At 51.8% G+C, this 25,042-nt stretch overlaps 1 protein-coding gene across 1 annotated transcript in view; it reads right to left on the bottom strand.

Moving 5' to 3' along the window:
• Window positions 1–2,301: 2,301 nt before the first annotated feature.
• ALDH4A1 (aldehyde dehydrogenase 4 family member A1) overlaps window positions 2,302–25,042 on the bottom strand; it is a 30,053-nt gene continuing 7,312 nt past the window's right edge. Inside the window, exons 4-15 of the mRNA XM_037880999.2 lie at window positions 24,330–24,377; window positions 22,983–23,138; window positions 21,404–21,553; window positions 21,104–21,178; window positions 14,895–15,082; window positions 13,238–13,311; window positions 11,336–11,532; window positions 10,885–10,932; window positions 9,688–9,840; window positions 8,061–8,182; window positions 7,198–7,316; window positions 2,302–6,967 (exon numbers count right to left, since the gene is read on the bottom strand). Of these exons, the coding sequence (XP_037736927.2) occupies window positions 6,855–6,967; window positions 7,198–7,316; window positions 8,061–8,182; window positions 9,688–9,840; window positions 10,885–10,932; window positions 11,336–11,532; window positions 13,238–13,311; window positions 14,895–15,082; window positions 21,104–21,178; window positions 21,404–21,553; window positions 22,983–23,138; window positions 24,330–24,377 (1,443 nt within the window). The 3' untranslated portion in view covers window positions 2,302–6,854. The remainder of the gene's footprint in view (window positions 6,968–7,197; window positions 7,317–8,060; window positions 8,183–9,687; window positions 9,841–10,884; window positions 10,933–11,335; window positions 11,533–13,237; window positions 13,312–14,894; window positions 15,083–21,103; window positions 21,179–21,403; window positions 21,554–22,982; window positions 23,139–24,329; window positions 24,378–25,042) is intronic.

Below are 25,042 nucleotides of genomic sequence, written 5' to 3' on the forward strand. Positions count from 1 at the left end.
GCCAGCCCGAGGGTGGGGGGGAGGGACGGAATCCTAGATGGTCTTTAGGCTGTGGACACCTTTGCACCACAAACTGCAATAAGGCCATTCTCTTTTTCAGATGAACTACAATTCCAGTCTGAATGTGACCAAATCTACTGTCAGGGAGAAGCACATCCTAAAAGCCCTTTGAGGAGAGCCTTCCAATTTAACCATACAGCAGAGCTGGGTAAGTGGGAGATTACTGTATGGTTAAATTAAATGTAATTCATATTCTTAAAGGGAAGGGTGATCTTGGAGTTGAAGCACTCGGCTGGGACCCGTTCTCTGGCTTCCTCTGGCTCTGTCACAGACGTGCCGTGTGACCTTGAAAGTTACTTAGCACAAAATTTTCAAAGATGGCTTTTGCGAGGTTTTTTGGTTGCCCCCCCCCCTTATGAGGCACCCTGCATCTGATTTTCAGAAGCACTGAGCACCCACAAGTCCAAGTAAAGTCATCAGGAGCTGTGGGTGCTCTGCGGCTCTGAAAATCAAGCCCTTGGTGTCACAAATTAGTCACCCAAACTTGGAGACCATTTTTGAAAATTTGAGCCTGTTTCTCCCTCTATAAAATGGGCTGATATATACCTGCCTCCCATGGGTGTTGGGATCAGGGGCGGCTCTACCAATTTTGCCGCCCCAAGCAGTCGCCGCCGAATTGCCACCGCAGCCGGAAGAGTGGCAGAGCTGCTGCTGAATTGCCACCACGGGCCACAGACCGCCGCCCCAAGCACCTGCTTGGAAAGCTGGTGCCTGGAGCCAGCCCTGGTTGGGATTTAATTCGCAGCATTTGGGACATGGTTGGAGAAAAGGCATTTTATGAGCACAAGGTATATCTAGAAATCTAGGGTAAATTCTCTGCTTAGGTGACTGACTTCAGTGGGGGGTTAAACCAGATTTTATCCGCATAAACTAGGGCACCCAGTCAAGGCTAGTTTAGTATGGGGGTGAGTTAGGTCCCAAGCCTACAGAGTGAAATTCCTTTTAGAAGTTGGCCAATCTGTTGTGATGTTTATGTAGGGAAAGGGGAGACTAGCTACTGCATGTACCTAGAATTGGGTGACCTTTTTTTTCTTTTTTAAACCAAAAAAATTATTCAGCAAATTCTCTAGCTTCAGTAACACCACAGTGGTTTGTGTCAGTTTCACCGAACTGTTTCAGTAAAAAAAAAAAAAAAAAAAAGCCTTAAATTCCAAAATAATTTGAAACTCTTGTATCAAATGACTTTTAAACAAAACATTTTGATTTTTTTTGTACAAAATGACTTTGTGACCAAAAAAAAAATTAAAGGAAATTAAGGTTTTAAATGGTCAAAATCAAAACGAAGCATTTTGTCCAGCCAAAACTTCTTATTTTTTGATTTGCTGAAAACTTCAGGGTTTTTGGTTTGACCTGAAATGTATCTTTTTCAGACTTGCCCCTGAACCAAAAAACCATAAATCCATTATTAGCCCAGCTCTCCTGGCACCTCCATTTGCCCACAAGATGACAAACGTGTCGGTATGCAGATCGGCTTCGCTGGTAAGCACTGAGCAACCCGCTGCCAGATCCCGAGAAGGTGTTAGCAGAGATTGCAGTGCCATTAACGTCTATCATCCTAATGTGTGAATTAAAAGGGTGAGATGCTACTTGAAAGGATTTGACAGGAGCATGAAAACCAGAAGGAGCTGTTAGATGCTCCCTGATGGTTCTTGGCTAAGATCCAGCATGAGCATGGCCTGGTGCATCATCTCTTGTGTTCGCCCAGTAAATAACATTAAAATTTTTCTCTCTGTGATTCCAAACCCTCTGAAACAACAGATGATGTCATCAAAAGTAACCATGGCAATTTATCAAGGCTGCTTGGTGGCCTGTTGCCTTTCACTTGGGGAGTGGTGGATTGCAGAAAGGAGCTGTTTAACTGAACCTACTAGTATAAGTACTGAAGTACACCCACCCCACGGGCACTGATCTGTTAGTGCACTGGTTACTGGTTTACAGCATTGGGGTGGTGTCCTATTGCCTTTTTCGAAATCCGCTTGAACTCAGGGAGCACTTGCAGTGGGGGGAGCTCAGCACCTCACAGGAACAGTCCCTTAGTGGGCCACATTTTCAAAGGTATTTCAGCACCTAAAAAGGCAGAGAGACACCTAGTGGGATTTTTCAATCCATCTGCTGCTTTAGGTGCTGAAACACCTTTTGAAAAACTGGCCCTACGTCCGTTTGGTCAGGCAGAAATAATCCCCAACCCTCAGGCCAAACTTAGATTTGTGGCAAGGGAAAGAATTTTCCAAACCACGACCGTGCTTTGCGAGTCTTTTATTAGCAGTACCTGCCCCATCCTGAGTATTATTCTCATCCCTCAACAATATACATTCTCCCATGCAGGTGAGACGACAGCAGCAGGGACCTTTTACATTGAAAATATCTTGCAGTGTTCAGCCTGAGTTGAACTGCAGCAAAGAGCAATCCAACTCGAACACAACCAGTGAATCATTTGTGAACACTCACAGCTTTTTGGATCAGCCAGACCAGTGACCTAGTAAACTGAAGTCCTTCCGCTCTGAACAACCTGGTCACCCACTCAGCTTTCTGTCTGATCAACATTGCTCTCTGTACAGTGCATTTCAGGTAAGACCCATTTTGCTAACATGCCATCAACAGGATACAGACTACGTTCTTGTGTAGACAACAGCATTCAGATTATTACTAAGAAGAAATCAACCAACTGGAGCCCCAGCTCCTTATAATAAGAGTATGAAAATGCTGGTTCCCTTTGCAGCTTTTGGAGGTGGAGATTTGCCATTACAGATCACGCAAGCCTGATGTTTGGCGAGGGAAGGTAGAGGTAATGGGCAAAATGGAGGGTAGGATTAAACAGGATTTTATTACTTCTCCTTGTTGTGTGGCAAGGTGACAAACATAACAAAGGGATTCTTAGCAGCAGTTTCTAATATTAGAAGGACGTTCATGTATTGTTAGGAAGGAGGAAAACAAAACCCAACTGTTTTTCGCATGTCTCCGTCACTACCACAGCAATACACTGGGCAGGAGAGTGAGTTGCACAGGGGACAGGCTGTTTATTGTGGCAGTGGCTCTGTTTGCATCCACAGGGTTTTATGCCAGTGACCACTTTGGTTTTGATCCATGGGATTTCCACCACTTGAGTCTGTTAGTGCGGTTCCTTTGAACCCCCAGAAAATCAAAGTGGCACTCTAGCTAACTTGATGAGTTTCATCTGGCTTCCAAACTGGGGCAGGATTGCTTGAAGCAGGACGGAGTTTGCAACTTAAAACAAATCCAGGTGCTTTCTTGCATGATAGGGTGGTTGTTTTGGACTGACTGGTCCTACTTATTTCATCCTTATGCTAGGAAAAACCTGTTATACCAAGAGGGTCATTCCATGCTTAAAAGCTTTTGGCCTTTTAAAGCTCACTGGTTTTTAAGAGGTACAAAGCCAGGTCATCTCCTATCCCATATGCAGGAATGGTATAACATGAGGGAAACTACATCCAGTGCAACAGGAAGTTGGCAGGATTAGAAGCCGTAGGGCTGGGACAGCAGGGGGCTACTGAGCTAATGCAGCAGTTTGATCTAAGTTTAACAAGGAACAAGGGTTAGGACAAGCTGTGAAGCAGGCAGAGGTAGGGTGTAGATTCTACAGTGAGCACTTGAGGGAGAGCTGCTAGGAAGGGAGTGAAGACCTGGCGAGGACAGCTGAGAGGCAGGTAAGAGCTGGGAGAAGAGATACCCAAGTCACTCAGCACCAAGGGTACATCTACACTGCAGTTAAAAACTAGTGGTTGGTGACTCTTGGGTTTGGGCTGGACCCAATTAAACAGGCCCTGAGCCTGAGCCCTGTGGGACATGCCAGCCCCGGGTATCTCACTGCAATGTAGACATACTCTAAGGCGCTTGTCTACATGACCCCACAGTGCAGACTGCAGCACACACTGAAGTTTTGCACTGTAAGTGCCCCCTGTAGACCCTGCTAGCACGAACTAAAAGGGACTTAGTTCACAGTAACGTAGTCCGTTTAAAACAGCCCTACACTAACGCAAACTGGGTATCTCTTAGTTCATGCTAGCAAGATCTACATGGGGTAATTACAGCACTAAACTTTAGTGTATGCAACAGTTCACACCCCTGTAGGCCGTACTGTGGGGCTGTGTAGAAAAGCACTAAATGCAGAATCGGGGGAAGAGAATTTATTCTCCCCAGCAGCGTTATGCAAACTTATCTCACAAGCGTATATAAAATAGAGTAGCTCCAGCTATCAATCACATGAATGTTTGTATTTACTGGATAAATTACTGATTTATTTTAATATGCAAAACCTTGTTGCTATTGTGCATCCTGGTACAGATTAATCTTGTCTATTACTTTTGTATAGTGATAAAAGGTAAATGAGTACCTGAAATGAGTTTCTTTGCCTCAAATACTCAATCTTACACAGTTAGAACCAAAAAGTGCTAGTAGAATCAGTCATTAACAAACCTTTGCTTCAACAGTTTCCTTTTAAAATGCATACAAGTCTGTGTAACTAAGATACGGTAACAGCTTACCTGTCTCATGATTCAGCATTTGATATTTGTAATAAGTGGATATTGACTTCAGTGGCAGTGACCAGTTATTGACCTGAAAGCTAAATACTAGCCAAGGCACAGTAGAGGTTAACATTTAACTGACTGTACACCTCAGACAATTAACGGCTGTACTGTCAATCATCTACAGTTTCACAATTCTGGCTGCGGGAATTGTCAACCGTAACAGCTTGCTATTGAAGGAACATTCGAAATTAGAACTGAAGTTAGACGGTCCTGTCCAATCGGAATGTGGAAAGTTGGATGAGAGAGCTCAGTGGACATGGTGTAAGAACCTACTAATAAGACTGCAGTAGCATTTGCAATTTAGAGCAGTTTTGTGCTCAGAACAGGTGGGTAGGTGTTACCCATGATGTACAGGAACAGACAGTCAGGGGTGTTCACTGTACACATGGCCTGCTGTCTAAGGCCCAACCGAGACAAAATGGACTCTTAACATTGTGATCAGATCTCTCTCCCTCTGAGCAGCCGATAAGATTCCTGCTGCTGCCGCCACCCACTTGTTACTAACATGAGACCCACGCCAGGGAAGAGGAGATGCTCTCTGGATCCATTCAGGTAACCTCACAGAGGAGTAGCTTGCCCAGCTGGATAGCTGTCAAAGGGCTAGTGAATCCCAGACCTAAAAAGCCTTAGTGCACCTATTACTGACGCAGTTGCAAAGTAGTATCTGTATGGCTAACCCTTGCCGTTGGCTTGGCTTAGCACAGCCCGGGGCTGTACTAATGTGAAACATGGGGCTAGCACTGAATCTGGTTTAAACCAAGGGGTTTAACAGCAAAATAGCCATGAGGAATGCACAACAACAGCATCCCCTCAGTACTACGTGCCAAACAGAGCTACTGTCACGATGCGATTCAAACTAGAGCCTAAGCCAGACCACAGCCTCTGACCTTAACAGCAAGGAACTCTGGGAAAGTGCACCGCTAGAGTCCAATGGGGTAGCTCTCTGGATCCATTCAAGCCAGAGTTCACATACGTTTCCCCCCACTCCCCAGAACAGGAATTCTTAACCAACAAGCAATTTAAAAATGGAGTTTAACAAGCATGATTTGTAACATGGCCCATGCACTAAAGTGTTTAGAAGATAATACAGCTCTGAAAGTAACAGGGGCAAGCCCATCTTGTTAATGCCATTATCTGCTCTAAAGCAAGAGCTGTATGCCTCATATTGATTATTTCAGGAATCTCAGTTCAGGGGGAGAAAGCAAAATCTGTCCCTATTCTGGTGGAGAGGGATATGGGTGTTAGAGGCTGCTTTTGAAAAAGGATGGACAAGAGTTGGAAGACAAGGGTTCTGTCTAGTCCCAACTCAGTTGCTGTTTTCATGCATTACGTTCCCTAAATGCGTCTCCCCTCTAAACTCCGCAAGGGTTTTACAGCCAAAGTGTGACTGCAAGGCATTTTATCACCTACAGTGTTTGATGATAAAACATACGGCTTGTCCACACAAACACTTTGTTGACGGCATGCTGGGATGTAAATTTACCATACACTAAAAGTTTCCTAGGGAGCTTAGATCTACCCCACTTGGATTAAAGCACGGTAGGGAATTTTTAGCAGGCAGCAGCAAGGTCCACACAGACACTTAGTGCCGTGCAGGGTAGATTTACACCGCAGTGTACGGAGAATTAAGTGTTCGTATGGCCAAGCCCTTTAAAGAACATGATTTGTTCCCTCTGCAATGGCAGACTGGGCACTGGCTTCGTATCTGCAGCAGGAGACACACTGTCCCTGAGATCTAGATGGAAAACCACAATCATGCATAGACCAATGTAGGGGGAGAAATGAACAAGAACATCTCCAAAGGCATGTTCCTCTATGATTCTATGGGACTTTGGGAGGGCAAGCTTAGTGGATTTGTTTAGCACAGATCAGCATGAATCCCAGTTATCTCATTCTTTCCAGAATGTTTCTCCTCGCAGGCCTGTGGTTCTTGCTTCTGTATTTCTGTTCTAGTCTAGTAGTTCTGAGGTTCCTGGCTTCCTTGATGAGCAGCCTCCTCCTGCTAGAGGACCGTGAACAAACTGCAGCCTACAGAAGAACCCTGCCTTAGACTAATCCTCTACATCAGAGAAATCACAAGGGCTGCTCTTGTTGCTGGGTAACAGTCTGTTAAATTGTGTTTGCAAAAACAAAATGCTTTAAATACTATTAGAGCCGTAGCTTGGAAATGAGATCGGCCACTACGCTCTGCATTTGGAGTCAGTAATAAGAGGCCATTCTCCCAGCATGGAAGGCACTGGGCCGCGATCATTGCATGTACGCGTACTTCCAGTCTCCGAGGGGCACGTGGGTCTCCTTGATGGCCTGGGGAGACGTCCAGCGCAGGAGGTAGGAGGGACTGCCAGGTTTGTCGTTGGTTCCTGTTGGAAAGCCAGGAAAGGCTCTTTACGGGAAGGAGGAGTCATTCCCCAGTAGGGAGCAGACTCCAGTCTTTGCCCTGCAGGAGGTTCTGTAGAGAGATCCCCATCCCACAGCTGAGGAGATGGCGGTACAGAGCCAGGAGTAGAACCCAGGCCTGCTCCCTCTTCCCCAGAGAGGAACCATTCACACCCCTCTCACGTGAACATCTGCCCCAGCACAGCACTCTCACCTGAGGCACGGGCGCCCCCAAATGGCTGCTGGGCCACAATTGCACCAGTCGACTTATCATTAATGTAGAAGTTGCCAGCTGCATTCCTCAAAAGCGTCCTCGCTTCCTGGATGACGTTCCTAGGAGAGATGGGGGAGCAGTGACACAGCAGAGGAGGCCACGCTCGGTGCATCATCTGCTGTGGGCCTCCTGGCCTCATACCGTGTGCGAGAGAACACAGTGCTGGCCCGATGTCCCAGCCCAACATCTAATCCCAGCAAAGCACCCCACCCTGCCAAGACTGCTCTGTCCTTGAAGATTCAACATTCCTGGGGTACTCTGCAGGGCCCAGTCAATCCCTGGCCTCTGTGCTGAAGCGGACAACAAAGCTGGTCAACTCTTAGTTACTGCTGCCCTAGGCTGGGCTCAACCCCAGATGTGAAATGTGTCATTGCTCCAAACCCATCCCCTGTACTATTCAGTCCCAGAGAGTTGCACCACTTAAAGTTCACCACCTCTGATGGCCATGGGGCAGCGCCAACAAGCCAGCTGGGGCTGGTAGGACATAGGAGTGTTGTCTTGAGGGAAAACCCCTGAAGACTCAAACAGCAACAATCCCCCTGAACTACACTTCAGAGCCTCTAGGGAAAAGGGGCAAGGGGCTCAGACAGGGAGCCTCCCTGCTGTGCAAAGCACTACCCATGAAGGGGTAAGGGGCCACTGGCCCAGGACTTCCTTCTAGCAGATGAAAATGGAGGTAATACAAATGCTGGTTCTGCATGACAGAAACCGAAGGGTTCTCCCCCTAGTGCACCCTGGAAAGAAAGAGCGGAGAGCGAGCTATTCGCACACACTGCTAGAGCGGTGAGAATTCAGGCACTTACTTATCCTGGGCGAACACTGCCCCTGTGAGGCCGTAGGGGGATGTGGTGTCTATGAGCTGTAGGATTTCCTTGTACTGCTTTTCTGGATAGACATACACAGTCAGGACTGGGCCAAAAATTTCCTGCATAGCAAAATAAAGGCAGTCAGGGCAGGAGCAGCCGAGTGAGTGTGCCTGTGAGCGAGGGCCCACAACTGCTGCTTGTTATTGATGGCAGCGCCTGCTACTTGAACAAATAGCCGGTGTGAAATAGGAGAAATGAGCAGCACTGTGAAAGCAGGAGGAGCACAATCAACTCCTGCAGGGAAGGCGGAGCACCATCTCCCGGCCCATGGCTGCTCACATGTAGAATTTGCTTGGCAGGCAGTTCCCTCGAGTTCCTGCCAGGGACCGCGGTGCGCCTTCATTGTTATCTAAGGTGTTTAGGGTCCTGTACATAGTACTTGGGCCAGGCTCCCACCCACACGATGCCCCCTGTCCTCCCCAGCCTGGATGGATGAATGTGAGTTAAAGCCATTCCCCAACACACTTCCCAGCTGAGGATCAGAGCAATGCTGCCTCAGTGAATAATTACAGGACTGCATGGGAAGCAAAGGATGAAGAAAAGAAACGGCTGTCAAAGGCTATGTCTACACAGCAATTTACCAGCCGCTTCAGCCTTGCAAGGCTCTGCCTGTGGGGCTGTTTTATTGCTATGTTGACATCTGGGCTTGGGCTGGAGCCAGGGCTCTAGGATCCTGCGGGGTGGGAGGTTCCCAGAGCTCGGGCTCAGCCTGAGCCTGAAAGTCTACCCAGCAATGAAACAGCTGTAGACAGAGCTCAAGTCATCTGGCAATGGCCAGCTGCGGGTCTTTCTTTGCTGTGTAGACATACCCCAAAAGGCCCTCCGGTAAGCCCCTGCTTCTGAGTTGCATTAGTTAGTGGCAGCATGTGGGAGAGGAATGCTAAGCGTGACAGTAGCCAGCCCTAACCCCATGCCCATAGAACGGGCTTGGGATAAGGCTGAAGCACGGGTTGCTGGGACAAGGCTGCTGCTTCTCCTTTAGTTCAATGGGCTTCAGAAGCTTTTGAGGAGCCTGCCCAGCTGGCCTTTAACACAGACACAGCCCTCGTGCTCTTTATTGGCTGTGGTTTCCGTCCATCACGAGGGTGAGCCAAGAGGAGTGGTGGAATGACCACTAGCTATCAAGAAGGGCTTCCTAGCATATACAACCGGCCCCTCCCGGAACCTGTGGCTGCCCCGTCACTTGAGCAGCTAAGGTACCGGGAAAGACAGCGTGGGGAACAATCCTGCACCCCTTACCACGCTGCGCCGGTGGCCTCCTATTTAACTGCACGCTCATCATGGAGCTTGTGCTGCTCTGAGGCCCAGTCTTGTGAGCACCTCAAGGCCCATGGGAGGGCTACGGTCTAGGCAGGAGGCAGCAACGCACGCACGGAGGAGCAGTGCAGTTACTCATTAAGGGGAGGGAGTCCTATGGGATCAGTCCTAGAGGATGGGAATCTCTGGCTTAGATGGCTAAGATTTTTCTCTCTCAAAGACCTGTGTTTCTGCAATGGCTATTCTTCCTGCTCTTCTTGCTGTCAATTCAACCTAGACCCCCGCAGGAGAGAAAAGGGATACTCACCTCTTCCATGATGGGGTCCTTTGGGTCTTTGCTCTCCACGATACATGGCTCAACAAAATACCCAACAGTGTCATCGCACGTCCCCCCTGCCAGGATGCTGAGGTTGGGCGACGTCTTGGCGTGTTGGATCCACTTCTTAATACGTGCAAAAGACTGAAAACCACAGTGCGAGGAGGAGTCTGAAAGGGGCATTGCCCATCGGCAACACTAGCCATGGAGCAGCCTAGGCCCTCCGGTAAATGAGGGCTGACTCATTTCCTCGCTCCCTTGCATCCTAAGAACTGCCGGCAGGATCAATCAGCGGCAGATGAGCTATTGCAGCGCATGAAGCCACGCGCCAGAGAGCTGCCTTCTAAGCAGCACTGGCTTCGCACCTCACTGCATGCCCCAGGATTTGCTTCCGGGAAGATGTCCCAAGAGCATCCCTGCACTTAGAATCTTAGACCCCTTCTGGCCAAAATCATGACAACTGTCCTTGGGGACAGCAGTCTCAGACAGGTGCACGTGCAGTAAGGCAGGGCTGTCCAGAATTGGCTAGAAACCCGAAGCCATGTACACTTTGCAGCTGGCCCCGGAGACATGACCAACAGAAGACACAGAGCCAAGGACTACTAGCAAAGTGGAGCATTGCATGCTGGGACCTGTAGCATGGCCAGCCACATCTCTGTATTAAAGATGAGCAACTGCAGTCTCAGAGGGCTAGTGCTCTGGCCACACCCTGGGGCAAAGACCGAGTAGGGAGACGGACTCTGCCCCCAACAGGGGGACCAGGCAAGCAAGGGGCTGCCCAAAGCCTTGACAGCGAGGGCAGGCCCCGTGCCGCAGAGGTCCCTTCTCTGCGATGGAGGTGGATGAGCGAGATTTGCAGCCAAAAAGCCACCTTCCTGCCCACAAGCTAAGACAGCACTTGCCACCTCAGCTACGTCTGGAACGCCGGAAGGGGAGGAAGTGCAGCCCCTGACAAGGCCGAAGGGATAATCAATACCCAGGAGGGTGTGGCCGGCTTGGAGAAACCACGCAAGACCTCTGGGGAGCAGCAAGAAAGCTGGCTTAGGAGATCAGACTTAGGCAAGCCAAAAGCCCCACCTGCGTACCGCAGTGCTTGCCAGAGCCTCCCCCTAGCAGCCAGGGCCCACCCTCCGGAGGGACTCAAGCAGTCAAGCCAGCAAGGGGCCTGGGGCAGGGGGCTGGTCTTACCTTGTCATCGATCACAGCCGAGAAAAACGTGGCGAAATCCTGGGCAGGCTGCGGAAGGAAGAAGGGGAGCCTGTGAAAGAGTGAGCAGGCTTCTTCGCTCCACAGGCCATCAGCTGCCTCTGAGCGCCAGGCAGGTAGCTCGGAAGGCAGGAGGAGGAAGAAAGAGAATCTAAATCCCCCAAGTGACACTTGTCCCTTCTTTAATATCGCCCATCCCCACACCCCTAAGAGGGAGCAGCCGGCCTTTTTCAATTACGCTGTGGCGTTAACAGTTCCTTACAATCGTTCCTCCGCAGTGCTGGCTACAAGTTAATTTCTAATCACTAAAAAGATGAGGGGGGAAGAACCAGTGGATAAACAGCTCGGTTCAATAGGAATTAGCAGCCGGCTACTGCAGCTTCTAATCCCATCAGCCACCCGCTGAGCCGCAAAGCCCAGCAGCTCCACTCACGTCTCCCACTTTGATGTTCCCGTGCTCCTCCAACAGTTTCTCTTTGATCTGGGGCCACAGCGAGTCGGGGGCGTAGAGGCGGGAGCAGGCCGAGCATTTCTGGCCGCTGTACTCAAAGGCCGAGCGCAGGGTCCCGTTCACCACGCTGGGCACGTCGGCTGAGCTGTGCACGAAGTGGAAGTTCTTCCCGCCACACTCTGAGGAGAGACACAGACCCACCCACCCACCCCACGCGGGAGAAGCCGTCACTGCCTTGTCGCTTCCCGACAGAGCAATTTACAGCCAGCCCCAGCTGTCTTGAGGTACAGTCCCGCTTAACACTCGAGCCAAGGCAGCAGACACCGCACCCTCAGCAGCCAGGCCACCCGTCTGCCTACCCGGCTCACGTGTCTGAATGAACCCTGCCCCCATGCTCCTTGGGACACAGGGCTGGCTCTAAGCGAAGACACAGCTGAGGAATAAATACCAATAACATGGGAACCACCTCCCTAGCTCTTCTACAGCACCTCCAGCCAAGTGTCTCCCAGCAGCCCTGTGAGGTGGGTCAGAATTATCAAGCCCACTTTGCAGCTGGGGAAACTGAGGCATAGGGAGGGGAAGTGACTCACACTAGGTCACCCAGCAGGTCAGTGGCAGAACTGGAGTTTGAACCTTGTTCCCTCAGTCCTGGCCTTCCCTCCAGCCTTGCAATCCCTTGGGTTCACCCCGTCTCTTCCCTTTCTGCCTCACTAGGTACAAAGCAAAGGGACCATCGTCCCATTAGCAGGAGGTGAGCAGTCGGAGTGCAACATCTGCTGTAGGCTCCTTTGAGTAAGCAGAGAAAGGAGCATGCCCAGCATGGAGCAAGAGCCTTGCCAACCACCCACCTCAATAGCTGCAACAGCACCAACCAGCCCTCGGCACCCTACCCCCCCGCTCTGCCCCAGGTATCCCTTACAGCCCCACAACCACCCATCCTCTGCTCTTTACCCAACTCCTCCTGCAGTGAGTTGGGTACCGCATCCCGTCAGAGCGGCCACAGCCATTTCTGCACCAGGCTCGCTCCAAGCCGAGGCATGGCTGTGCTCAGGTGCCAGCTGCTTTTCCCAGGAGGTTCACTGCAAGAGGCCTCCCACAGCTGATCTCAAAATGGCACCAGGGTCCCTTAATACTTCGGCCTGTTCAGCTCAGCCGGGGCAGAGCACGCTCCGAAAAGGATGCACTCTGGAATAGGACGGCCGGGGGAATACTGGGTCACAGCTAGGCCATAGCTAACCTGTACAGGGGAAGGAAAGCATCCTTGGGGTCCCAAACACAGGAGCCTCCGCTTGGGATCTTTACCCTGCATGTAGGAGACAGACCTGTACAGCCCCACAACACTCTGCGTAGCTGGGCACACGGGGACTCTGCCCTGCGGTGCCTGGGATCTGAGTGCAGGCCCCTGTTGTGTCCACATCACCACCCTCTGCCCTTCCCTAAACTCGGAGCACTGAAGAGCGATTGGCCCCATCTTAAAGCTCAGCACAGCCCAGAGCAATTAAATGAAGTGCCCCACCCAGCAAGGCTCTAGCAGAGCCCTGAGGCTAGAACCCAGGTGTTCTGGCTTTCAGGCCTCTGCTCCGAACACTAAACCACACTCCCTCCAAGAGCTGCGAAAAGAACCCAGGAGTCCTAACTCACAATTCCCTGTTGCACCCACTGGAGCCCTCTCCTCCCCAGGTCTCTCTCCAGACACCTGTTTGATTTCAAATGCACATGTTTGGTAGGAGACCACCTGAAATACAGCACAGCCATGGAAGTTAACAGCAAGCTGGCCACACAAGCCTGGCTAATTTGCTGCCCAATTCCTGCTGAGACGTTCCCCTGCAGCTGGCATGGCCCATGTGGCTCTTGTCCCCCCCGAGAGCTAAGTCTGGGCATTACCTCCTGCCAGGCGCGGGAAGGTGCGGTACCGATCCAGGTTCTCTGACACCTGCTTCCAAAGGTGCTTGAAGGTTCTGAAAGGCAGAGGAGGAGAGAGAGACCCTGGCACCACACACTCAGCACACACTGGAGTGAGCATCTCTAGAGCTGTGGAACCAGGCTCCAGCTCTCAGGCCCATGAAGATTTGAGGCTGTCCTAAAGCCCCAGATCCACGAGCTGAAGAAACTTCACCTCCCCATTCCAGCCAAGACACCTCATCCAACGCCCACCGTAGCCAATGGAAACAACTCCCATTGACTTCAACAGGCTTTGGCTCATAACCTTGAGAGAGGAGGGGAGACAACCTGAGAACCAGAGCCTAGATACCAAGGATGGGCACTACCGAAAAGGCAGAGATGGACAGATAGTGAAAGAGGGGAGAGAGAAGTGGCACAGAAGAGAATAAAGGAGAAATAGAAAGAGTCTGGCAGGAGCTTCCAGTTCTTTACTTTCCCTCCTTCTTTTTTGGTTCTGACTGTGACAAACCCCTGAGCTGCAAAACAATAAAAATGCTAATATGCTCCCACCAGGAGAGAGAGCCACTAATACTAATTTATGAGCTTCCCACCTTTAAAGCCCAATGCTCATCAGACCATGTCATTCGGCTGGTTAGCGGGGCCCCCGGATTTTAATAGTCTCATCTTTGGGAGCAGCACTTCGGGCAGGGCTACAGAACCCTTTGCAGGAATAACTTATACCCTGAAGTGCTGGGAGGCGAGTGCCAGTTTGCAAATCTACATGGACAAAGGGAGCACCTGCTTGAAATGCCCTTTACCAGGACAAGGAGTCCTTCACATGGCTAATTCACATCCCTTTAATGTCTGTCGGCAGGGCGCATGTGAAATAAACAACATGTCCCTTTCCTACAGCATCGCTCTCCCAAGGAGCTCTTTAAAGGCTTTGCGAGCAATTAACGGAAGCTGCGGTGTCCCTGAGGGACAGGTAAATATCGCCCCCAATTTACAGATGAGGGTTAACATCTCTCTGTGCCTCAGTTGAGAAACATGTCAGGTCACAGATTAAATCAGGACCCATGAATCGGAACTCCTGGCCCCCCATTCCAGCCTTTAGACACACCCTGTAGAGGGAAAGAATGGTGGATACTCCAGGGGATACTGCACGGAATAGGTTAGGTCCCATCTACACCACCGCTTTTAACTGGGGCCCTGTCCCTTGGTCACAGTGTAGATGGGAGTCTGGATTTGCCCACCAGCAGCCCTGCAGGAAGTCCCCATGGCAAGGTGTTTACAGTCTTTGGAGTCTAGAGAAGCAAGGGCTTTGGTAACATCCAGGGAGGTTTCATTATGCCCTGGAAATTAACATCATTCCACAGCTGCCATAAGGTGTCAAGTGTCCAGAGCAAACAGGGAGTGGGTGGCACATGACAGTGAGACCCACTTAGGGCTGATCTTTTTCCTTTCTATCAGGATTGTCCCAATCCTCACCTTGCTTGCGGGACATTAACCAGTCCCGAACTAACCTTCAGTGCCTGCAAAATGCTGCTATGTTGCGGCATCACACCCGAGCAGATGATGCTGCAGCAGCATGACCCCACCCTGCCCTACCCAACCCCCTCTCCAAAGAGCCGACCCTCGGCCGGCTTCCCTGCCCACTTACGGCACGCTGCCCGTGAAGTTGAGCCCGCAGAAATGCTCAGAGCTCGTGACCGTGTCTCCAAAAACAGTTCCATCAGCCGGGACAAACTGAATGACGTTTGGAGGGAGACCAGCTTCCAGGAGGATCTTGTACACGGTGAAGTTGGACAGCATGGCGGCATCGCTGGGTTTCCAGAGGACCACATTTCCCTGGAGGAGGAGGCGGAACAAATCAATTGATCATGGAGGGCGGCCATGAGCGTAGATAGCAGGCGATGAGGTCCCCCCTCGGTGCTGACCCCAGGGCTCCAAAGCTCAATGACCCAACCAAAGCCCCTGTCTGCCAGCAAAGCAGATGGGGGCAGAGCAGTGAGAGTCAGCTGTGTTTGCTGGGGGTCCAGCAGCGCTGATGTGCGTGGGATTGATACCCATCCCCTGCATTTGGCTTCAGGTTTCTGTTTCAAACAGCACTAAGCTTAATGCCCAACTCAGCTGAAGCCTGAAGACTTTGTCCCACTCACACAAACCAGGCAGATCCCATAATGACCCTCTGCTTATCTCTAGCACTGCCCCTCTGCAGATCTCCTGCCAGCTGCGCCTGGCACTGCTGGGTAGTCAGTAGGTGCCATCCCCATTTTACAGATGGGGGAAACAGAGGCACGGAGAAAATAAGGGACTTGTCCAAGGTTACAGAGTAAGCTGTGGTGCTGGGAATGGGACCCGAGTCTCTGCCAGCAGCTTCGGCCATGCAACTGTACTTTCTCCTCGAGTCAGGTTTCCTTGGGTGTAAACCAGTGGGTGCTATAACCAGCCAGGAAAGGGAAATAAAGCTCCCAGCTTCAGTCCATTTTTAAGGCTTTCTTCAGGGCTGGTTTTATTGTCCACAGAAGAGGGCGAATCAACTGAAAGACACTGGGTAATAATTCCTAGAGAGGTGTCTCCCACCGCCCCCCCCACCCCTTCACCCAGCCTGGAGAGAAGAGGACACGTCCTACCCCTTAGTTTCCCTATGACCCAGCTTCCCCTTCCTTTTATACTCTGTCCCAAGCAGCCATGTGACCAGCAGGGATCCCTTAATCCTCTTCCGGTGCTGCACCTTTCCCTCATTGCCCTGGGCCTGACTCATGTTTGTAAGAGGCTGAAGCCAGGTGAGCTCCCAGGTTTGAAAGGTTCCACCCAGTTCTGTGCTACGCCCACTACACCAGCCATCCAGCCACTCGAGGGGCGAGCTACATGGAAGCTCACGGCAGCGCAGGGGTGTCGTGAACCAAGCCACAACGGTTATGGCAGACGGAAAGCCCGGGGGGGGGGGGGGGAGGGGGGAGACAAGGGGCCATAAAACATTTGTCCATCTGGATTGGATGTTCAGATCCTGAGCCTCTCAACACAAACCCTCCCCTCCCATCTTTCTTCCACTCCGAGTGATGGGAAAACTACATCACACTCAGCAAAATGTTGAAGTCACTGTGAAATCCAATACAGACCACAGTCAGGGACAAGAGACCAGAGGAGCCAAGTTGCTGCTCTGTTCCGATGTGGCAAAAGCTCTGCTCCTCTGAAATCCTTCTCCCATCATTGTAACAGTATTAATCGTGTTGATCTCTCCAGCTATTCACGCAGCCGAGATATTTAAGTCCATGGGAATTCCACTGTAAATCACTGAAGCACTAATTACCATGATGCTAATTAATGTCCACGCATTATAACAAGTTGGCCCACAACTCTCCATTTTAATTCCAGGTGTACAAAGCAGGGATGTGGGCTTGGCAAACTAGCCACTTCTCTGATACCAGGAGCCACGCGACCCTTCCTCCATCTTCCCTTTAACAGCCCACCACCAGGGGCAGAGAAGATCTCAGCTTTGCCTATTAAATGAAGGCAGACACACTGGCATGCAGCACCTCTGCTGTGGCGTGTCCTCAAGTGAAAAGCAGACACAAGGAAAGAGAGACCAGAAAATAGGGAGACTCTCAGAGGGATGGATCAGACCTGCCAAGTCCAATCTACCACCATGTAGCTCACCCCGGCCAGCCAGAATTGTCCCCTATACACCGGATTAGCTCTGAATGTCCCAAGGGATGGAGTTTCACCCACATCCCTTGAGAGTCTATCCCCCAGACAAACAGCTCACCCCACCAGAAAGATTCTCCTGTTCTTCATCTCTTAACATTGCTATTATTTATATTACTGGAGCGCCTAGGACCCCTAGACATGGACCCTGCTGTGGCAGGCGCTGTACAATCTAGAAGATGGTCCCTGCCCCAAAGAGCTGACAGTCTGAGTAGCCTCTTAGTTATCTTAGTCTCACTCTCCCACCTTGGGGTCCCCCCCACCTTCGTCATCACTTTAAAAGAGCTAAATGCTTGGTTATTTTTCCTTGTAAATCAATGCCCTCCAACTCCAGTAGAGGACGCTGTGCTGCAGGAGGCACCATCTTCCATATGGAGTTTAAAGTCGGAGGTTCTGGTCATTAAAGATGCCAGGACACTTTTCATAAGAGCAGAAAAGTTAAACCTGGTGCCACAGTCCAAATTCCATTTGCCTCTCTGAATCCCTGCTGCACTTCTATTTGGGCACAGTATTCTTCACATCCAGCTCTAAGCTGCTGTGTGCCCTGTTTAACAGCTGTCGTGCTCTACCCCAGAGGTGGCTGCACTTCAGCGGCAGGCAGCGCCTACGTGCGGTACGTACATCAGCTGATGAACCGCTTTGGGATCCTTTTGGTTGGAAGACTACAAAAAGACTACTAAAAGCAGTTTAGCGCTGTTGTGACTTTCGGTCCATCTCCCATTGCTGCCGATATTTTTGAGCTCGTTCTGTGGCCTGCAGGGAGCTTTACCGAAAGCTGAAATCTGGGTACGTTATATCCAGGGCCTTGCCCTCATCCACACTCGGGGTTACACCTTGGAAGGCACTGCCCGCAGATCGTAGTCCATTACTTACTCGGTGAACTCCCAACCACCACCTCATTCCATGGCCAGTGGTAATACCAGTACGTTTCCTAGACCAGGAGCCAGAATCACTGCTCTGTCATTACCAGTCTAACCCCTGCAAGGCATTACTTATTATTTGGGTGGCTGCAGCACCACGGAGCAGGTGGTGTACAAACACAGAACAAAAGACAGCCCCGTACGTCCCTTCCTATTCTTGCTCCCTTTCCATGATTATAAACACCTTCTTCTTTCCACGATTAGAGGCGATTTCTCCTCTGCTATCCTGACCCTCTCCTGAGCAAAAGCCCAAAGTCACTAGCATGGAACTAAACTTGGCCTGCCTTATTCAGTTGAAACGCCCGTTGCATTACGCACTTGGCCCTATCTTTACATAAATAAATAAGGAAAGTCTCAATAATTACAGTCCAGTGAGCACCTCACCTCAGCGGCAGATTAGCCAATGGGGCCCGTGCCCAGAGCCAATTCGGGGGGCCCAGAAAACATGGGTGCACCCGCTCCCTGGCAGAAGTGCTGGGCAGCGAGGGAAGCCCCAACGCCCCGAACCCAGCTGCGACCCCAGAACTGGAAGAGCTCTAGCTCCCTGCTGCAGCATCAGGGTGGGGGAGCTCTCACTCCGCACTGTGGCCCCGGGGGAGTGTGGTGGGGCGGGGGGGGTGACAGAGCTTCTCCAGTCTTGGGGCTGCAGTGTGGGTGGGGGCAGAAAGAAGCAAACAGATTGCAGAGCCATGCAGGGGGGCTGACCCGCCGGGGGAAGGGGGTGGGACCGTGGGCAGGGCTGCAGGCAAAAGGGGAGAAAGAGGGGCAGGACTGTAGGCGGAAGGAGTGGGGAAGGGCCCCCCCACTTGCTCTGGCCCAGGGCCCCACAAAACCTTAATTCATCTCTGCCTCACCTAGGTCCTCAGGGCTTGTCTACACAGGGAAATTGAAGAAGAATTATTCCGCTACAGCCATGCTGGTACAACTCCCGGCACGGCCACTATTCCACAAGAATTCCAGAGAGGAGTGATTATTCCTGAATAAAGTCACTTTTAGTGCACAACAGAGTGCCCACATAGGGCAGTTAGACTGGCACAGATACCACAGAATAGTTATTCCACTAAAGCTATGTCGGTCCATTTCCCTGTATGGCCAAGCCCAACACAGCACGCCTGGCCTACCATGGGTCATGGCAACTGGAATACCCCATCATCAGAGTCACCCCTTTGTCACCAACACCCTAATTTCATTAAGCACTGGTGCCCATTTTTACTTTTGCAGGCGTGTTGACATTGTACCAAAGCAAAATGACATTTAAAAGCTTGCAGCGTCGGGGCTGAATGGGGCCGTTCAGCAAAGGGGGTTACATCCGTTTATATCAAAAAAAGTAGGGAAAGTCTTGGCAGCTACTGTGTGACATTTTACTTGAACTGCGAGGGAGGTGGGGTAAGAGAATGCTTCCAGGGGGCTTACATTTTCAAGAGGGACTATTGATTTTTGGTAGGGCGCACTCGATCTGTAGGTGTCCGGCCTGGGAGACACCTTAAAGATTTTCCCGGGGCAGGTGCTTAGCTATTTAAATCAATAAATCAGGCGGCATTTCAAATTGAGCACCCAACAATGGAGGCAACCAAAAGCACTGGTCACGTCTGAACGTTCAGGCCGGACTCTGTAGTCCTTTGGCCGGGTTTGATGGGGAATCTGGGTTAACGCAACACAGACACTGGCTAGTTTAGTGCAGCCTAGGGCTTAGCTCGTTTCATTCAGAAACACTTCAAATACGGGCCCAGAATCTCTCCTCCTATTTGGATCATGCCAAGCAGCACAAAGTGGTGAAATTTGGCCTTAACAGGCCAGCTGAGAATTATCCAGCATAAGGGAGCTCTCCGGTGGCATAGCTGGCACCTACACCAAACTTCCCCCTCACCCCCAAAGCACAGATGGCAGCGTAAGGTGCAGCTGTGCCACACCAATTTGCAGCTGGCATAAACTAGAGCAGCCCCTAAGCTGCTCTAATTTACACTGATGGGCAGGGGCACGTGCAAATGCCCCAGGAGGAATCAGGGAGGCATACCTTGATCCCTGCCAACCCTGTGTCAGGCAGATCTCAGTGCAGGAGAGACACTAGACACTAATACTTCTCCCTCTTCCCCTCACCCCCTTTCTTTTGTAAACATATCCAAGAGGCTACAGCAGAACTGCCAAGCAGGGCTGGAATTCCAGGCCAGCCCAGCAGTGCAGAACTGCCATAGTTTTATTGTTCTGACCCACTCCCTCTTCTGCCCTTCCTCCACCCCACACAATCCGGCTGTTAGAAAAACCCTGGGATATCCCGCCTCACGCCCACGGCAGGACTCAAGCTGAGCTACCAAGTAACAGCTCACTGCACTTCAGCGCTAAGAACTCCTATGTGCTCTCACACAGCCCGCCGGATCAGCCTGATAGGACCCAAGTGCCTGTGTAACACTGCCCGACTGTGAAATCAGCAGCCTCGTTAACAAGTTAATTTCACAGTCTCCTAATGCAACCACTGCTCTACAGCAGACGCTGATTAGGGTGCAGAGTACTCCCGCCAACCCTTCCACGGGCAATGCTCAGCGAGGGGACAGCACTAAGGCTGCCCCCAATAAATGCCTGCTGTAGGAAAGTCTCTACCCCAGCCTCGCCAGGAATATACAAGGTAAGCAGGGCGCTCCGACCTACCTTCTCTAATAATAAAAGAACAAAGGGACGGTCAAGGGCAACACATTTAAAACAGACTAAATAAATTTTTGCACAATGCACAGCTAGCCAGTGGAACTCACTGCCACAATATGTCACTGAAGCCAAGAGCTTAGCAAGATTTTTGGAGGGGAGGGGGGCCCGAGGGGGGGGACATTTAATGTAACCCATTATCCATATGGGGAGGCTTGAATAAGAATAAAAGGCATACAAACCCTCATGCTGCAGGACACGAGACAACCGCTAATTGGTGGGGTCAGGCAGCTGATGCCATACTTGTCCATTAAAGGGTTTCCTATCCACTCCTATGAAGCATCTGGTAACGTCATAGACAGGATACTGGAATGGGGGGGTGCATTTTACTATGAGTACCTTGATGTTTGCATTTCCTAGCATTGGGGCATTCGAAATTGCAACCTTAGCGTTCCAATAAAGCAAATTTCTTTACAGATTGTGGAGTCTTGGTTGCACAGCTACCCCTGGGGGTAGCACACAGGGCCGATTCATTGGGCAAAGAGCCGTTTAATCCAAAAACGCAGCGCTGCGTAAAGAAAACCCACACACCCCCCTCCACACTCACCATCAAAGCCGGAGCCCCTGCCAGGTTCCCACCAATCGCAGTGAAGTTAAAGGGCGAAACAGCTGCCACAAAGCCCTGCGTGCAGGGGAGGGAAAGGGAGAATTTACACAGTGTCATGCGCACACCCCAAGGGAGGCCGCAGGAGCGTGGAAAAACTTCCCACTGCAGCTTGCGACACATAGGGAGAGCTCAGCGCGCCCACAAATGCAGAGCATCTGGTCTGAGCCGCGTTTTCTCACGACCCCCCTCCACGCCTTGGATGTGCATGTCTGAGCCACCTCACCCCACCCTTCACCTCACCTCCAGCCCCCGGTAGACCATGCTGTTGGTGCTGATGGGGACGCTGATGGGCTGAGAGTTCTCCAGCTCCAGCGCGTACTTGGCATTGAATCGGAAGAAATCGATCAGCTCCGCAGCTGCGTCAATTTCCGCCTGGATGACGGTTTTGCCCTGAAAGGGGAATGGGAGAGATAAACACACTCCCCACCCTGCTTTCTCCCTAAGGGCTGACGGTCACAAGGGCTTAGCTTCTTTCAAGCTACATTGCCCCATGCTGCCTCTGCCCCTTGCTCTTACTGGGTGGGTGACGACCAGCAGGAAAGCCCAACTCCCAAACTCAGACTGGGTTTGTTAGTATCCTTCCCCTCCTGCTCCCCGGCATAGCCCCACCCCCAGCACAGGGCGAAAGATTGGGGCTGGAAATCAAACCCAGGTGTCCCACACAGCATTAGCACACCAGTAAGTCGCTAGCCCTGTACAGAGTGACGTCTATTTCACGCAATGTCTCCAACAGCTTGTGCAATGAACACAAACCAGACCCTACCACTGTCATTGCTAAGAGTGCATTGGCTACATCAGACCCAGGAAATCCCCTTTCACAGTGCTGTCTGATCTAGGAGCCCGGTATGTAGCCTGGGCCCCATGCTATCCTAGTGACCCACTTCCTGCCCCACATGCCACTAAGGGAACTGGGACCAACTGAACCACTCAAACTAGCAGATTGAAAGAGCTGGGGGCACCCAGCAGAGGGCCTTCGACTCTGGGATCTGCTTCCCTCACTGGGTCCACACAACAGGAGTCTGTTGCGATTTCGAGAACAGAACAAGGCCCCTCTTCTCCCGCAGGGTTTTTGTGGGCAGGGTAAACTTGTCTTCGGAGGGTGGGGGCGGGGGGGGGGGGGGTCCTTTGTTTGAAGACACCATCCGCGTTCCTAAGCGGGTGCATTAGGACGGATCCCTGCCAGATGCCCTGCAGGATTCATACAGCCCCTTCTTGCAGCAAAAGTGAAGGGGGAAATCAGGCTCCTGCTAGAATCTAACCCCCTAATCGTGGGTCTCACTGGCCACTCCTGATCAGCCCAACCCTGGACATCGCCGTCCCTCTAGCCAAACTTCCCGCTTCACCCACTGTCGCCCCCGGCTTGGCCCGGGAAGTCTTGCTGGTGATGCCACATTAACGTGGCGCTGAAAGCATTGCCGGAGACCAATCAGCTGCTCACCTCACACTGCCTGGATATTTCCACCCCACTCAGCAGCCTTCTCTGCCTACCCCTGGCATGATAACCCTCAGCTGCTACGTGGGGAGCTCCCGCACATCCGCTCCATTAACAAGATCCCCCCGCAGCTCTCCAGGTGCAGGGAGGGTCCTGCTAGAAATCAGCCGGCCAACGTCCCCAGCAGAAGGGGGCAGATGCACGGCTCCAGCAGCCACGGAAGAACTCGGGCTACACGAGTTCTCATTGCATCACAGACGTTTCTCATATTTGTGCCACTTACCCCCGTCTGATCATCAAGATTTGGGCCAGCAGCTCCTCCTGCCACCTTCCCCCTCAATCGTTATGGTTTATCCCAGCAGGGGACCATTCCACCTGCAGCCTTACCTGCCCAATCATGGTCTTGGCCAGCATTTCCGCTCGCCGTGGGCCGCTCAGCATGTCGGCCGCCTTGAAGAAGATCTGTGCCCTGTCCTGGACGGGTCTCAGGTCCCACTCCTTCCGCACTGCCACGGCGGCATCGATTGCTTTGTTAAGCAAGTCCTGAGGAGCAGGAGATGGAAGCACAACAGATCAGTGCTTCTCGGAAACTCAGTCCCCCAGCCCCACCCCGGGGCTCGCCGCAGCCTCATGGCTCAGATCGGCGGCTGCAGGTGTGAAGAACCAGCCCCACCCCAACTCCACTGCATATGCAGTCCCAACAGTAACCCAAAGACTTTGCTGCAGGCCGCAGTTGTGAGCTTGGAATTATGCCAGGGCTCATCAGGACTTTGAACACCAGGGGTTCAAGAACCTCTCAGGCAGGCAGGCCGGCCAGACTCAAGAGGATTTTCCTGTTTCCGTGCTAATGGTTGCAACACTAAACAAATACTGCTACTGTGTGTTCTGATAAGGATCTCAAAGCACTTTACATACATCCCCCCCAAGCTGCACAATCCCAGTGCGAGGTAGGGAAGGACTAAATATCAGGGTCTCTTCAGCCACTATTGTAATGCAACCACCTCTGGCATGGAAGGCAGCAGCTGTCTAATACCATGTAACCATTTTAGGGCAGGAAGGGGAGAAGACTCCCATGTCCAGCCGAAACCGCTAGGGAAATTTGCATTCTGCCGACATAACAACCCAAGTTGGGATCTGGCCAGGACGCCCCATTCCAGGATCAGTTGCGACTGTGGGCCTAGATTTTACAATTCATTCAGCATCCAGCTGGGTCTCTGGTTCAGTGCCAGCTCTGAGGGAAGACGACCCACTACGGAGTCACCTCCCCCGTTTTCTGCGGCGAGCCCCCTACGTGACTCGACCCAGCAGCTGGATGGCAGCACCGGATTTCACCCCCACATTCATCTTAAGCAGCTAAGCCCCACTCTCCCCCAGCTGCACTAGCAAGGAGCAGGGGCGCCGACTCCTGAAAGGGGTGCGGATGGATCTGTGGGGGCGCAAGCCCAGCGGCTGCGGACACAGCGTGTGGTGCTATCCGGGGTTATGCGGTTTAAAGCACCCACAGCAGGCAAGTCAGAGGCCCACAGCGCTGCCCCGTGTTAGGAGCTCAGCCTCATTAAAGCAGCGGGGGTAAAAGCGTCACTTTCACCTGCAGGCTCTGGGGAAACCTCCCTAGGCTTAGTCTGTGGCTGGCAAAGGACAGCTCGGTTTCCCATGACCACACGCCCTCAAGCCTGCCCCCGGCAGGTCAGATGCTGGGAGGCAGGTCTGGGCACAACCCTGGGCCACACTCACCTTGTCCGCATAGCAGAACTTGGCCACTTTGTGCGAGTGATTGAACGGCTGAAAGGAGGAGAGCCTGGGGTGATTAAGGCTGTAAAGATCCCCCTTCCCTCCCCTCCCACTCCACACACACCCTCTGCCCTCCCCCCGCAACACTTCTGCATATAGAACAATCCCCCATTCACCCGGGCTCAAACTCAGGCAGAGAAGGTGCGTATCCATCCCCACCCCATGGACCCACCCTGCTCCAAAGCGTCCTCCATTCACCTTCTGCTGAGTTCACCCAGACGCCTGGGTCCCGCTTCAACGACCCGTGGTGGGGACACTCACATGCAATGTGCTTTGGTTTTGCCTGTGTGGACAGGGACCGAATGGTGTGCACCAGCCCTGGTCTAGGCCACCCAGAGAGGATGGGCAGCGCTGGCCCCTAGATGGTTTGTGGAAACAGCTTAGACTGCAATTCCAAGGAGGTGCTTTCTGGTCCCAGTAAGGGTGGCTTCCTCTGGGACCAATGTGGGGGGCACATTATCCCCTATCTCCCTATGGCAGGGTTCCTATACCTTCCTCCTAAGCTGGTACTGGCCACTGTCAGAGACAGGATTCAGGACTGTGGGTCTGATCCAGTCTGGCAATTCCCATGAGGGACTTCCCCAAAGATCTGTCCATTACCATGCTCCCGGCTAAGGCAGCTCACCTTTTGTAAGTCTCAGGGAAAGGGCCCTCAC

This window comes from Chelonia mydas, chromosome 18 (assembly GCF_015237465.2).
Source record: "Chelonia mydas isolate rCheMyd1 chromosome 18, rCheMyd1.pri.v2, whole genome shotgun sequence".
Classification (NCBI taxonomy): Eukaryota; Metazoa; Chordata; order Testudines; family Cheloniidae; genus Chelonia; species Chelonia mydas.